The sequence below is a fragment of the Meleagris gallopavo genome, chromosome 2 (genome assembly GCF_000146605.3).
Source record: "Meleagris gallopavo isolate NT-WF06-2002-E0010 breed Aviagen turkey brand Nicholas breeding stock chromosome 2, Turkey_5.1, whole genome shotgun sequence".
Lineage (NCBI taxonomy): Eukaryota > Metazoa > Chordata > Aves > Galliformes > Phasianidae > Meleagris > Meleagris gallopavo.
Window position 1 is genome coordinate 75309063 of NC_015012.2, and position 13826 is coordinate 75322888.

General features: G+C 39.2%; 1 protein-coding gene across 3 annotated transcripts in view; it reads right to left on the reverse strand.

Moving 5' to 3' along the window:
- Positions 1 to 370: 370 nt before the first annotated feature.
- ORC3 (origin recognition complex subunit 3) overlaps positions 371 to 13826 on the reverse strand; it is a 38075-nt gene continuing 24619 nt past the window's right edge. For 2 of the 3 annotated variants that reach the window (XM_003204365.4, XM_031552535.1), the window contains exons 14-20: positions 11231 to 11364; positions 8226 to 8308; positions 7631 to 7728; positions 6450 to 6591; positions 2832 to 2948; positions 1638 to 1717; positions 371 to 518 (exon numbers count right to left, since the gene is read on the reverse strand). In XM_003204365.4, coding sequence (XP_003204413.1) covers positions 413 to 518; positions 1638 to 1717; positions 2832 to 2948; positions 6450 to 6591; positions 7631 to 7728; positions 8226 to 8308; positions 11231 to 11364 — 760 coding nt within the window. In that variant the 3' untranslated portion in view covers positions 371 to 412. The remainder of the gene's footprint in view (positions 519 to 1637; positions 1718 to 2831; positions 2949 to 6449; positions 6592 to 7630; positions 7729 to 8225; positions 8309 to 11230; positions 11365 to 13826) is intronic. The other variant, XM_010707641.3, reaches the window with a different exon arrangement.

A 13826-nucleotide genomic window follows, 5' to 3' on the forward strand; every position in this document is an offset into this window, starting at 1 on the left:
TCTGGAGTGCATTTTATAATGATGATTATAAAATGATGATTCAATTACTATCAGATCATGAGCAAGTTAATGCTGCTGCTTCATCACTGCTGCAGCTGACACATCCAGTCATCCAGTGTTCTCATTTTGGCTTGGAAGCCTGAATTATATCAGTATAGCGTTAACTATCATACATCAAAGAAGATTAAAATGAGTGCAATGCTGCAGTACTTGGATCATGAGCAGTACATTACAGTATGGAAGCAGATGTTTAAAAACAAAATGGTTACTGAAGTTCCTCCGAGCACTCAGAACACAGCTCAGCATTCAGTCATCCCCAACACTGACTCAGTTACACAAAGACTGGTTTAGTGGGAGCACAGCCATTGCACCAGGTTACAAAGAACAGCTTTATTAAGGTTGTGGTGGCACATTAACAGCCTCCCCAGGTCAGCCGTGCCACGTGATCCGTTTTCTGCTTGCTGGGCTTTATAAAGCCCAGGAGTTCCAGTTCAGAAACAGCTCGAATAAAACGGGCGCTGGACGTGTCTGTAAAGGAAACTCTTTTTATGGCAGTAATTGACAGAGAAACCATTATGTTACAGAGGAAAAGACTTCTAAGTTACAGTATGCATCCATGACACAAAAGATTGTATTGCACGCTAAAAGTGTTGGCAGTGAGGACAGAGCATGGCCAGCCTATGGAAGCACAAATATTCAACCAGTATTTCTTCTTGCCACCTGAATACAGTGTAGTAGCAAAGGAAGAGTTCTTTTACACACTGCTAAGAAAAGCATAAAACCTACAAAGATATTAATTCTCTCAGAAGAGTGTCCCTTGACAAGAAAATAGGAAGATAAGTCATTATAGATTTTTTTTTGGTGGTTTCATAAAAGAGCATCAGCTTTTCTTTACTCGCTATTCATTATATCCTTACTGCATCATTCCTGACACAGCTCTATGACTGTGAGATAAACAGAACTTAGCTTTTGTGTTAACTACCTGAAGGAAGGACAGGCGTGGCATTACAGCATACGGATGTTCTCCCTGTAGTTAGGTCTCCTCTTATACAACTGTTCATCCCTGTGGCAGCACTACTTGCAGCCAGCAGTTTTGGTTCTAATGCTCATTCTTCAGATATTCTGCAGGCTTTGCTTCAGAATCAGGACTAAGTGAGAAACAGAATGAATGATTCACATGAATTAAAATTCTCAGCTTTGAGGTGCCAGAACTTCCAGTTTCTGCAGAGATAATACTGTGTAAGCATTTCCTTTGCTACTGCTTCCATTTTCCTCATAACAACCTGCCATCTCTTCACCTCCCCTCCAGGGCACAGATTCCTACCATCTTTTCCCTCTCTCCCTGTACACGCAGATGTACCAACTCTCAGATGATTTAACTCAATAGAGTAGCTTCATCGTGCAAGGTCTGTTGCTTCCCTTTCAGATCCAAAATGCTCCTTCGGTCAAAAGCTGCTCTTAACTTCACAGCCTCCAGCCCAGGTACCTCTGGAGATCTATTTCTGTGACATTTTCATTACATTAAGACTGCCTAAATTAGTTGTCTTGTTTTTTTCCTGCAGCTGCATTTCAAAAATCTTATACTAATCCTGTAAGCGGTTGAAAGCCAAATTTGAGACAGAAATGAGAAAGGATACTGTATAACATCATCCACCTGGTCTGAGGAAGCTGCATCTGCAGTCGGTCCCTCAGCTGCCGTCACCACAGTGGAGAAAGCCTGGAAAGGGAAAAGCAGCACAGAGCTAACCATCTCATCAACAGATGGAGCTTCATTTAAAAGAATGAGCTTTGAGCTAAGCACTGTCACTTGGGAGGAATGAGATCTTGGAATAGTAGCTCCATGAGAATGTCATCTTCACAGCAATCCAAACAGCAAGCGAGGTTACATGTTACCATCACAGAAATACAGAAGGAAAGAATGTCACCCTATGAACTTGGATGCTTACATTTTAAATTCTAGTTCCTGACCTGTTCTGAGTAAAAAAAAAAATACAGAAAGCAAGACAGTTTAAACAATCTGGAAAGATTAACTTGGCTGTAGAGAGATCTATAAAAGTCAGTGACATGAGGAGGCTTGATAGGGAGCTGATGTCTGCATCCTCTTCAAATACCCAAACAAGGCAGCAGCAAATGAAGCACATTCAGAACAAGGAAAACGAATGGTGTGGGCCTGTGGGTTGCAGGTGCCTACAAGATGTGGTTGCTAAACACTCACAGTGCTCACGGAAACCAGTTGGACTTCCAGAATACAGAGAAACATGGGAAATAAGGTTGTAAGGGAGTAATAGAGAATATGTAATTTATGCACATTCTCTTTTTATATTCTCTGGTTTTGGTATGGAACAGGGTTTCAAGCTTGAAGCTTTGGTCTTCCCTCGCATAAGCATTCTGCCCCCAGAGCACACACTTCAATGGCAGCACTTGCTCATTTCCATGAAAATATCCCAAAATACATCAAGGGGGGAAAAGGTAGCTTTGTGAAGCATAACATCTCATCTGCACCACACATAAAAGGAAGCAGAAGAACTTCCTCACAGAGTAATAGCGCTGGAAATGAAAGATTCACAGTAGGCAGAGGACCTGCCCGTAGCAGGAGGGCTGAAACTAGGTGATCTTTAAGGTCCTTTTTAACCCAGGCCATTCTATGATTCTATGAAAACTCTCCAGGCCAGTGACCTGGAGACAGTGTGCTTTCTTGCACAGGGGAAAACTGAGGCATTCAGTGAGCTCAGTTGTCAAAAGAGGCACTAAACAAGAGCAGATAAGCAGCAGAAAAGTAAATCAGCAGAATACTGCAAGCAGGCACAGGCACGGTTTGCACTGTTACATACCTCTAACCAATCCACGAGGTTAATCAATCTGCCACACTCCAAATGAAGCTTGTAGGCAATGCATATGTCGGGGGCTTTGTTAGAAATGCTTCCTCCATCACTTTTCAGTGCTTCACTCTGATGAAAACCAAAGACAGTGATTTTGGTCAGTCTTTAATCTTCAACAATCTCTAGTGCTAAATATAACATTATTTCAGGAAATGCACACGGTAGGTATTTTAACCAAATATTTGCTGCTTATGTGTTCAGCGAGAAGTTGATGGTGCAAAGAAGAAAAAACAGAAAACACCATTAAAACAAGCCCCTCCCCCAACTACTTCTTCATTCTCTATTTGAACACTTATCTGATCTGGCTTTTCTTATTTCTCTTTCTAGCTCTGTTCACGTATCTCAGAGACATGGCCTGCTCTATGGATTCAGGGAGAGAAACGTGTCACTTTTTATCTCAGACTTTTACCATGTAGTAATTAAAAAGGTATCCCATCTCCCCCCACATCCACTCCAGAAAGGAAAGAGAAAGTCGTAACACAGATCACACGGACTAAAAAGCAAAATTGCTTTCCTCATCTCAGACCTTTATCTTTCAAATGTCACAGTCATTTCTCTCTGGCTTTATACTCAAGACCTATAAAAGCAGAAGTCTGATGTCTCACAAGCTGTTCTGTATGTTGGGAAATCGAGGTCATCAGCACTGAACCATTTATGAGTAAAAGAGCCATTTGAGCTAGAAGAAAAAGTCTGTGCATGGCTGCAGGGTATTTCATCTCAGTTGGTAATTTTTGTTCAATTTTCAGTTTCACACACGCTAAGAAGCCAACTCCCTTAACAAAACCATTACTGATTATTCCTTTCAGTTCCCAGAAATTTTTTTGTTAAAATGCTTTTATATACTAATAAAACATGGCAGCAAATATGCCAGAGTTGGGAAGTCCGTAAAGCCCTAGCAAGGGTGCCTTCATAAATGAAAGCTTTTCAAGATAGGAAAGGCAGCTGGGCAAAAACCACAGCTTTGCTCAAGAATTTCCAGTTTACATTTTACACATCACAGTTCTGCAATTTTTGAGACTCAGATTGCATATGGATTCCAACGCTTCTGAGGCATTTCACAGTGACCAGAATATCTAACAATTTCCAAGTTTATTTTGTTTTATTTTCCAGAGAACACAAAAGCTGCTGATGTTAGCTAAGATGGCCTCCAAATAAATCCAACACTGCAGCTAAAACCTCAAACTGTGATGGTATGCTGCCCTAGTTCCCAACACTGCTGCATTACCAAATGGCACAGCCAAGCTCCGCTTCGAGGCGACCTGAATGCTCAGCAGTGCTCAGAGGGGCAGCTCTGCTCCTCCTTTCCCCTCTGCTACCTCTCCCAACTCTGCCTTCCCACCACTCACCCCTTGTGCTGACCGTGGCACTGTTGGACACTTTGCACTGATTTTCTAATCTTACACAAATGATTCCCTGCCCGCTGTTAGGGCTTTTGTTTTGTTTTGAATACCAGCTTGATAGCTGGTAAAAACCCTAAGTGGCTTAGCAGAGCACCCAGCAAGTATTACAGCAGATCTGTGGGGAAGAAAGCACCCGAGCTGTCCCTGTAGGGCACCACCAGAGCAACAAGCAGGAAGCTGCTGGAAGAGGAGCAGCCAGTTGTGAACCCCGCTATGGAGCTCAGAGCTGCTGCTTCAGAAAGTGAAGGCTATGGGATGGGAACAACTCAGCTTACTCTTGGGACTTCTCATGTTGCTTGATCCCACCCCAGGGGCCAGACAGAACATCCTCAGCCTTGCTCTGGATACAGCATTGTCACGTTTCCTAAAGTGTTCCTAAGTGCTTGTATCCCCTTTTCCTGTACAAGAGTTCAATTGCAACTCAAGGATTTTTGTTTTACAGTAGGGCTTCTTCCTTGAGATCAAGGTGAAAAATTGCCCTTTCTGCACAAGGTCAAGAACAAAACTTCCAAGATCACCTAAACCCTAGAAATATCCAAAAATGACATCTTCTTGTGCTGATACAATTCTAAGCAGTGAGCTGCTGATACTCCAAGTTCCAACTTGCTGGATTTTCAAGGGATCAATGAAAACAGAATGACACATGGTTTTGTGCATGTTTCTTCTCAGAATAAATCTGACCTCTAGTTCACAGTTAGTGAAATAAATCACTGGACTGGACTCCTGTAAGAAATGCATCGCGTCGTTAATCATTTGCTGGTACTCCAGTGAAGCAGATCCTTTCCTGTCCTGGCCTTCTGGTAGGAACAGCTCTAAAGAACTTTGCTCTGGTCACATCCCAGGAAAGAACAAGTCATGTGGAAGTTGTGGATACGATTCAGAAAAATAATTCCCGTGACTCACACGGATTAAAATGCTAAGCAAAGTACTTGCTGAATAGTGCTGCTACTAGAAACTATACCAAAACTTTCACCTCAAATGTCAAAAACATGTTGAAGTATGTCGAAGAGTGAAGTGCAGGATGATAGAGGACTTTACGTCCTATCAATTCATCAAAGAGAATACTTATTAAACACATCAGTAGCCAGATTTTGCTAGCTCTCCTAATCATTACATGTTTTAGAAAACCATGACTGATGTTTATATTCAAGGTCTCTTTTATGGTAAGCCCACTTGCTTCCATCTTCACCAAAAAGGTCTTCAGGTGATTTTAGTAAAACTTTGCACACAGCAAAACTGACAACTGACAACTCTTTTTCAAAGAGAAGCACAGTGCCAACAAACCCAAACCAAACTGTGCTGCAGATTTCAAAGATTGATCTTTTTCTTTCTGGTTTCTGATTATTAAGTGTTGACTTCAACTCAAGTAACAAATAAGCACCCAGACACAGATAAAACCAGTGTCCTCTTTAACTTTTTAAGAGGAACGTTAGGACATGAGGATAACTCTGTGTTTCATCTCTAATCAAGGACAAAAGTAAATAAACATTTACTCCTTCTCCAAATCCTGTGCTATTCCCTTCCTTCCTTCATATGAATTTCTTTCCACCACATGAATTTGATGTAAGAAAGAAGAGGGAAAAGGGCTTTTTTTTTTCTCTAGATAAAGGTCAGCTTAACTAACAGAATCCATAACAATCCTTTTCTTGGGCTCACAGTAGACAGGATATCAATTCACAGCAGATATTAAAGTAAACGTACAACAAAACAGACTCAATTAAATCCCCTTTGTAATTTTCATCACATCTACTGTAAATTTCCTCACTACACTGAGCAGAGCCTGTGCCTTACAGCATGTCTGCAAGTCTATGCAGTGAGGACTGTGACCAACCCTGCAAAGGACGTCTCTGGAAAAAGCCATAGACACTATTTTTCCCCCCATGGATGCAGTCCTCCCATTCATAACAACTGTAATAGAGAAGATCATAACTAGAACAGGCTTTGGAAAACAGCTTTCCCATATAAAACTCTTTCCATATTCTGCTTCTTTATTTCAGCCAGACAGATTCCCCAGCTTGTAGCAAAATTCCCAGTTGCTTATCATTGCTCTACAAAACAGCTGGCCGTGTGCCAAACTACATGAAACAGCAAAAGTAAGTCTTTAACATCATCCTCGTGTACAGTCTTGAGAAACTATTCCAGCACTGCAAACAACCCCCTTGTTTCTTACCTTCAGGTAGGAGTATGGGTTATTCAAAGCTGTGTGCAGTGCAATCCTCGGGGCAGCGTTCAAGTGCTCGCGGAGAACACTGGCTGTGTTGAAATACACAATCTCATGCAGAGTCTTGTGGTCTGCTGGAACAAGGTAACGTCTGAAAAAATAACAGGAGGTATGGGGCGAGGAGGTGAGATACAGGCTTTACCTTAAAGGAAAACAGAACTCTACTGCAGTCGGAGACTACAAGAATGCGTTATGGCCAATACTGACAGATCTCAAAAACCAAGATGAACGGGGCTAAAATGAATTTCAAAGCAAAGGAGTCAATGATTATCAACTCTACATCATATAATTGAAGAATCACCAAGGTTGGAAAAGATCCTCCAGTCCAACCATCCCCCTAACAACAATACTTCCTCGCTACACCATGTCCCTCAGTACATCTAAAGATTTCTTGATCTAATAGATTTAGTCTAATGGATTTAATTTAGAATTCTAGCTGGCCGAGAAAAATACAAAAATAAGCATTTTTGCTATCACCAGTCATGTAACTCTACTCCACAGATCTTACTTATCCATCTTGAGGCATCCTGATGAGTCTTTGCTCAACTCTACCTTCAAATATGAAGCTTTTTTTCTTTTTTCTTGGCTCAGTCATACTTCTATTAGCTTCTCTATTCCCAATCATGCCACCACACACTCTCAGCCCACAACTTCCCTTTACTAAAGCTGTACAGTAATAAGTGCCTTCATCTCTTAACCCACACACCCCAGGTCTTTCAAATTTCCTGCTATCTTACTGCCTGCAAGATTCTATTTGCTACGCCTTCCTTGCTAAACAGTTCCCAAAATGGCATCTATGCAGTTTCATGAAGAGAACAGATCAGCAAAGATTAGAATGAAAACTCTTGGCTTAATTTTCATCATGTACACTCAGTCCTCCCCATAACTTTATTCTCCAAAATAAGTTTCTCAGTTCATGTGCCAATTAACTTCTACTAATCTATTGAAAATAAATGGTTGGAAGAGTGCTCATGAAAGAAAGACTGGGGGGAGGGGGGAATGGAAAGCCTCATACCACAGGGACCAAGGGACAATTTTGATAAGACTTATTCCCATGCTAACTTGTTAGCAAAATTTCTCTTTTAGCATATAGTGCAAATCAACACAGAAATATCAAACAGGAAACTCACCTTACAAGACTGTCTATATAGTCAACAACTTCAAAACGAAGCATTTCAAACTTGGTCAGTTTCTTAGACCGCCTTGATTCCTTCAACTCCAATAAAGTCTTTAAAAAAAAGCAGTGCATAAAACTACATGGGAGGTAGTTACTCTCTGGAGAACACAATCTACATGTTGAACATGTATAATTAATTTTTGCTGGCATGTCTTCATCGATGATGTTAAGAAATGCGATCATGCAGTTACGTTTATTTAGGCCAGTGTATCCAGTTCTCAAACTGGTAGGAGTTACGAAAGTTCTTCAGGCCTGAAGCTTGAAGAGATGTGGGTTAAGCAGAAGCATAATTTACAAGTCAAATACAAAGAAATCTGCTAATTTGCATGTTAAGATCCTAGTTAATGACAGATATTTTCTATCATTTTCTACACATCAGGTAGGCTTGACACACACGGTTGGTATTATTACTTCATTTTGCAGAAGAATTACTTATACACAACCTTTACTCAGAGCTCCAGCAAGCAGGAAAGACATAACCATGGACAAATACATCTAAAGAAACATTCAGTTAAAGAACTAGTGAGTAAAGTCAATGCAGGCCTAACCTTCTGAAGATTAAAAAGATTTGTCTTCTTCTGGAGCTCTTTTTGTGGCGATACGGATTCATCTCGTTCTTGGTAAGCTTCTGCTACGGGAACACAACTCATGTTTATTACGTGGGGTAAACTCTTCCTCCATACCTATAGTAACCTCCTAACCCAAGCAATTTGAGAAGCGTTCAGAGTTACCTGTTCACAGACCTAACACAGGCAGCTTCAGTCTTGCCCTTGTAAGAAATTGTTAAAAAGGAGTCAGCAGTGCAGCTCATCCAACAGTTATTAAGTGAAGCAATGCATCCCTGAGAAAAGATCACGCACAAGCCTTGCACATCACCTGAAATCCACTTAGGTCATTCAGGGTCATAATCTCAGCATTTGTAGACAGGACAGATTAGTGCAAGACAGTATCGATGCTTAATGAACTTTCAAGAAGTGTCATACACTGCATTTCTTTTCCTTTACGTTTGCAACAAATACCAAATAGGAAATAAGTCCACCCACTAAATGTAAAAACAGCAACCAGAGTAGTAAACGGAAAACCTGCTCATGTATTTCACTGTCCAGGTCTATTTTCATCTTAATTTAGAAGCAAATTTTATTTTCATAGTCATACAGTTCATTGATCAATTCCATCATTAATTAGGGTTTTTTTTATGTTGAAAACAAACAAGCAAAACCTCTGACAGAACAATCAAGGCCACACTGAACAATAAAGGTTATGTCCTAATCATAATGTAACTAGCCTTCTTGCCTTACTTATGGACAAAGATGTTACCAAGATGGAGATTCCACCTACAGATCACAGGTAAAGCTCCCACCAGCAATAACAATCATCGTATACAAAGCTTGTTGATGATCTACATAGAATGAATTGATATTTTCTACTGCCCTACAGAAAGGTGTCAACAAAATCATCATTGCAGTTCCCTCGGTATGAACAGAAAAGGTCTAATAGAAAACAAAAAAATTATCCTCTAGAGTTGGCACTTCAAAACACACCAGTAAAAGAGCAGGATTGCAGACTGCTGTCTAGTTTCAATGTTACAGAATACCAATTTCAATAAACATCTTGCAGTGCTGATTATAGCAATTCTTAGTTCTTGAGAAAAAAAAAGCTGGCTAAGTGTCTAAAACTAACTAATGACTTCAATTTTTATTGAAAGCTATTAAAATGTTCTGGTCCACGATATCAACTAACTGTACTCTAAAGAACTGATCATTAAAATGCATATTTAAAAAGAATCTCATCTTTTCTTCCTCCAGTTCAGTGTTAACAGCACGTGTATGAATATACATCCATTTCTCAACACATTCTTTCTTGTGAAAAGGTTAAAAAAGAAAAAAAAAAGTGATGTTATCAGCCCCATTACCAAATTGCTATCAGAGCAATTCCAAAGCCGAAAGGCTTTCAAAAGACCCCCTTATCATTGAATGGCAAAAAATGTATTATCTTGGAATTTTGGGATAAGTAGAATTGTATCTGATGTTTGTATTTTTAATTAATTCTCCTATCAAAATAGACCCAACATGAAGGTATTTTCTTTCCTCAAGATTCAAGCTTTGATTTTTTCTAATTCATTAGGCAGTCTGAGAAAGAACAACAAGAAACAACAAGAAAACCATTTGGAACCATTTGGGATCATGCTTTCACTGGGGCTTTGACGGAGAACCAGGTACACAACATTTTTGGCAGAAAAGTTCAGCTAAAGATCAGCATGACCACAGAAACTACAGGAAGTCACCTAACTCAGCAGCCTACTACTCATTTACGGCTTATTTAATTTCCCCCTCTCACTTCATAGCTTAAATCCTCTTTGAAAGCAAACTAAGATAATTCATGGACTCATTAGACCTTCCTCGTTTTAAAAACTTCTTCAAATCATCATTTGAAATAAATACTGACTTTTCGTCTCACAGTTCCGTGTGTTGCTGTATTCTCATTTCTTTCATCTTGTTTTTCTGTATCCCCCCAAGGTAAAAATGCAACTATTTGATTGAATACTTCTGGAAATTTTACATTTTAAAGTGCTTTTATTTTAATTTTCCAAATTAGATCAACCATTAGGTTTTCCAGTGTAGTTCAGGATCTTCAGTGCCAGCATCTTCAGTGAAACACACATTTATTTTTAAAGCAATCATCTCGTTCCTGTACCACAGCCCTGACATTGCTGCATCTTTCCACAATTACATGGTACAGACAAAAAAAAACAACAATTTTTCTTCTAAACAAGCCAAGCTTAGCCTACTTAGCCAAATGGAGTGTTGCAGCTCCAACTGACAATGACCTCCATTTAAGACACATACAAGAGATGAGATGGTAGCCACTTTATATTCAAAAGAGAAACAGGAGCGAGCACTTCTTTACAGTTCAAAGAAAAGAACCAAATTCCAATTCCAGACAAATGCTGGAATACATCAGTTCCTGCATCTGATGGAATATGGCATTTTTTGTTAACTTGTCTCTGAAAGATGGAAAACTGCTGTTCATTCGCATTTTAGTTTCCATAGTGTCCCCCTACTGTGAGTAACCAGCTAGAGGGGGCAAGAGAAGTTACAGTATGTCAACAGGGCCATGACAACCAACACTGGTCTAGTTTTGTGTGAATCCAACTGAAGGTTAGTGCAACAACTTTATATACATTTGGACTGAATACCACCTCAGAAGGAAATCTGCCTCTGTTTATCTTTCAAAAACTGTTTTGTTAAATATTTTTAGTAATTGCAACATCTGGTAAAATGCTCAGAATACACACATGACAGATTTAGTGAGTAATGTTTGCTGATCTGTCCAATTTCTTATCTTACATCACTCTTCTGCCTTAGAAAAGCATGAACCGCAAACCAATAAAGCATATAAACATGTCTTAATTGTGTCTTGTATTTAAAAACAATCTTGAAATATCTGACAACTTGACGTAATGAGAGAATATTACCAGGAAAAATACCATTTGTCCAATTATAGAACAGTTTCAGTTTAATCTGCAAGGGAACGTATGACGATGCACACCCACCTTCTAGTTTCTGAAACTGGGTCAAGAACTCCTTCAGCTTCTCTACTATCTCATCAAACTCCCTTCCAGGAGATGACACAAGAATTTCCACACACTTTTGAAGCATGGTTACCAAATCAGACTTGTTCAGCATCCTAAAAGACACAATTATGGACACAGAATGATGAAACATCTTCCAATGTTCTTAACTAGAAAAAAAAAAAAGTTAAAAATAGGTAGAAAAAAATCCTTTTAAAAGAGAAAACCTCTGTAAAGACAAGTTTTTTCCTTTTTTGACATTAAGAGATATCAAACAAATGCAAATAAACAAAACTGCTTTGGACAGATGTACTTACCATTTTTCTATAGGGCTGATGAGGAAACTTCTTCTAATACTCTGCACAAAAAAACCTCAGTGGATATAGTTATAAGTTTTGAGAATCTATATCTTTTGAAACTATGAACCCCATTACAAAAATATACTAGGATTTAAAACTGATTCCAAAGAAGATGGTATATTATGAAATCAGAATGTCTTAGTTTTAGCTGGGACAGGACAATATACATTTACCCATGCAAGGAGTTGATTACTCTCTGTGATTCAAAACGAGTTCTCAAACTAAACTGGATTTACTGCTTTCTGTATTTAATTGGTACCACCCAACCACTCCTAGAATCACAGAATCATTTAGGTTGAAAAGGACCTCTTGAAGTCATCTAGTCCAAGTTCCAGCCTAGCATTTACTTCATTTTATTTATATATTAGGGCACTTTATAAACGTCACCAAGCACTTCTCAGTTTCACAATCTTCATTCAAAAGACAATAAAGCAAGTCCTTGCAAATATCCATAAATGAGCTCCAGAATTAAGTCACCACATCCAGCCAGTACCTTTACACATGCATGGCTCTTTTTTCATGTGATGCAATTGCCAAACACCACAGTTCTGAACAATCACACATTTGTAATAGCTACTGTTTCTGAGAGCTCTACTCAGCCTATTCGTGTGGTTTTGCTTCTTCTTTATGAAGTACAAAACAAAGATGATAACAGTTAAGGGATTCCAGAAGACAGAAAAGACGTGGATACATGAAAAAAGGATGCTAACAAGCCTATGAAATGGTGGCTGTCAATGTGTCAAGCAGTGAGTCTCCATGTCAGTTAGCTAAACATTGTCTAAGAGAGATTTAAGGAGGCATTCAGAAGAGGCTGGGGTAGCTTTGTCAATGTCTGGAAGGGCAAATGGAATTCAAGCTCGAGTTTCTGACTAGCATTTGATGTTCATCTGATTTGTGGTTATGGAGTTTTGCGAGGCAACAGTTGCTTTTACATACATTCATTCCGTACAGAAAAACAGCAGGAGCTAACAAAAGGAAGGCGACCTTGACCACACAAAAGGGCACAAAACATTTACTGTTTTGCAAAGAATAATGGATGAACAAGGTGGCCTTGTTCCAGGCATGAGAAAACACTGCAATAGTTAAGGATGTAAAATGACGAGAGGATGACAAGATGTGTAGATATGCAAATGGAAAATATGTTCTTTTCCATTCATTTATATTAGTATTTTTTTTTTCCAATATGCGAGTTCTTGAAGTATCCCAGACATGAGAACCTAGAGAAGAACTTGTTTACAAAGATAATAAGGCTAGGAGGCCCAAACAACAAGTAAAAGTATTGTTACTTCACATTGGGAAACAGTAAAGGATCTTTTCTGGCCTTCTGGACCTGAGACTTCTGCAAGGTATTCCAGGGATCAGAAAATCTCACATCATCCAGATACACCCAATAAATATCTCTTATTACTCAGACACGTAATGTCATATGTCATATGAAAGAAAAGAAAGGAAGCCAGGATGAAACCCATAGAAACACTTTCAGAATGCTGAAGGGAGGATTGCCTGAAGAACTGATAAGACAGGTAAACAACACAGAGATATAAAATGGCTGGACTGTGATAAGCAGCACGTGACCAATGACATCAGCAATCAGCAGCCAAAAACACAGTACAGTATCCAGACAGATGGAAGACTGTCCTTAAAACTTTCTGCCACCTAAATTTTGACCAGAAGCCCAAGCCAGTTTGCTCTTCATAATCAGTGAAGAGAGACATGCTCCTACATCCCTCGATTCTCTCTCTTCTTACTGGACCGATTACCTGCTAAACCTCACATTCATCCCCTCTCTTCTCTAATTTTAACATTTTTAATACAAGGAAAAAAAAAAAAAAAGAAGATGACTCCAGAAAATGTTGAAAAGAAAAGAAGAATGGAAAAGTGAGCGCAAGGAATATCAATAAGTGATACAGCCCCTAGGAAAGCAGAGAGATTAAAGAACAGTCAATAAATTCCACAGTGAAGCAAAGGGGGAAAAGAAAAGAAGATTCAGTGGAAGGGCAAAGATCACATTTTGCCACTTCCTTCTGAAACACAGCAGCAAGATCCCGTGCAGGAATATCAGAGGCGGTAAATATTTGTTAAAAGGGACAAGGGAGATAAAGAAAAAGCTGAAAAAAAAAAAATATAATCCCAGTCAGACTTTCAAACATTTACAAGGAACTCACAGTGAAAAGTTAGAAAAAATGACGGAATTTCTGGATTTAAAACAAAAAAATAAA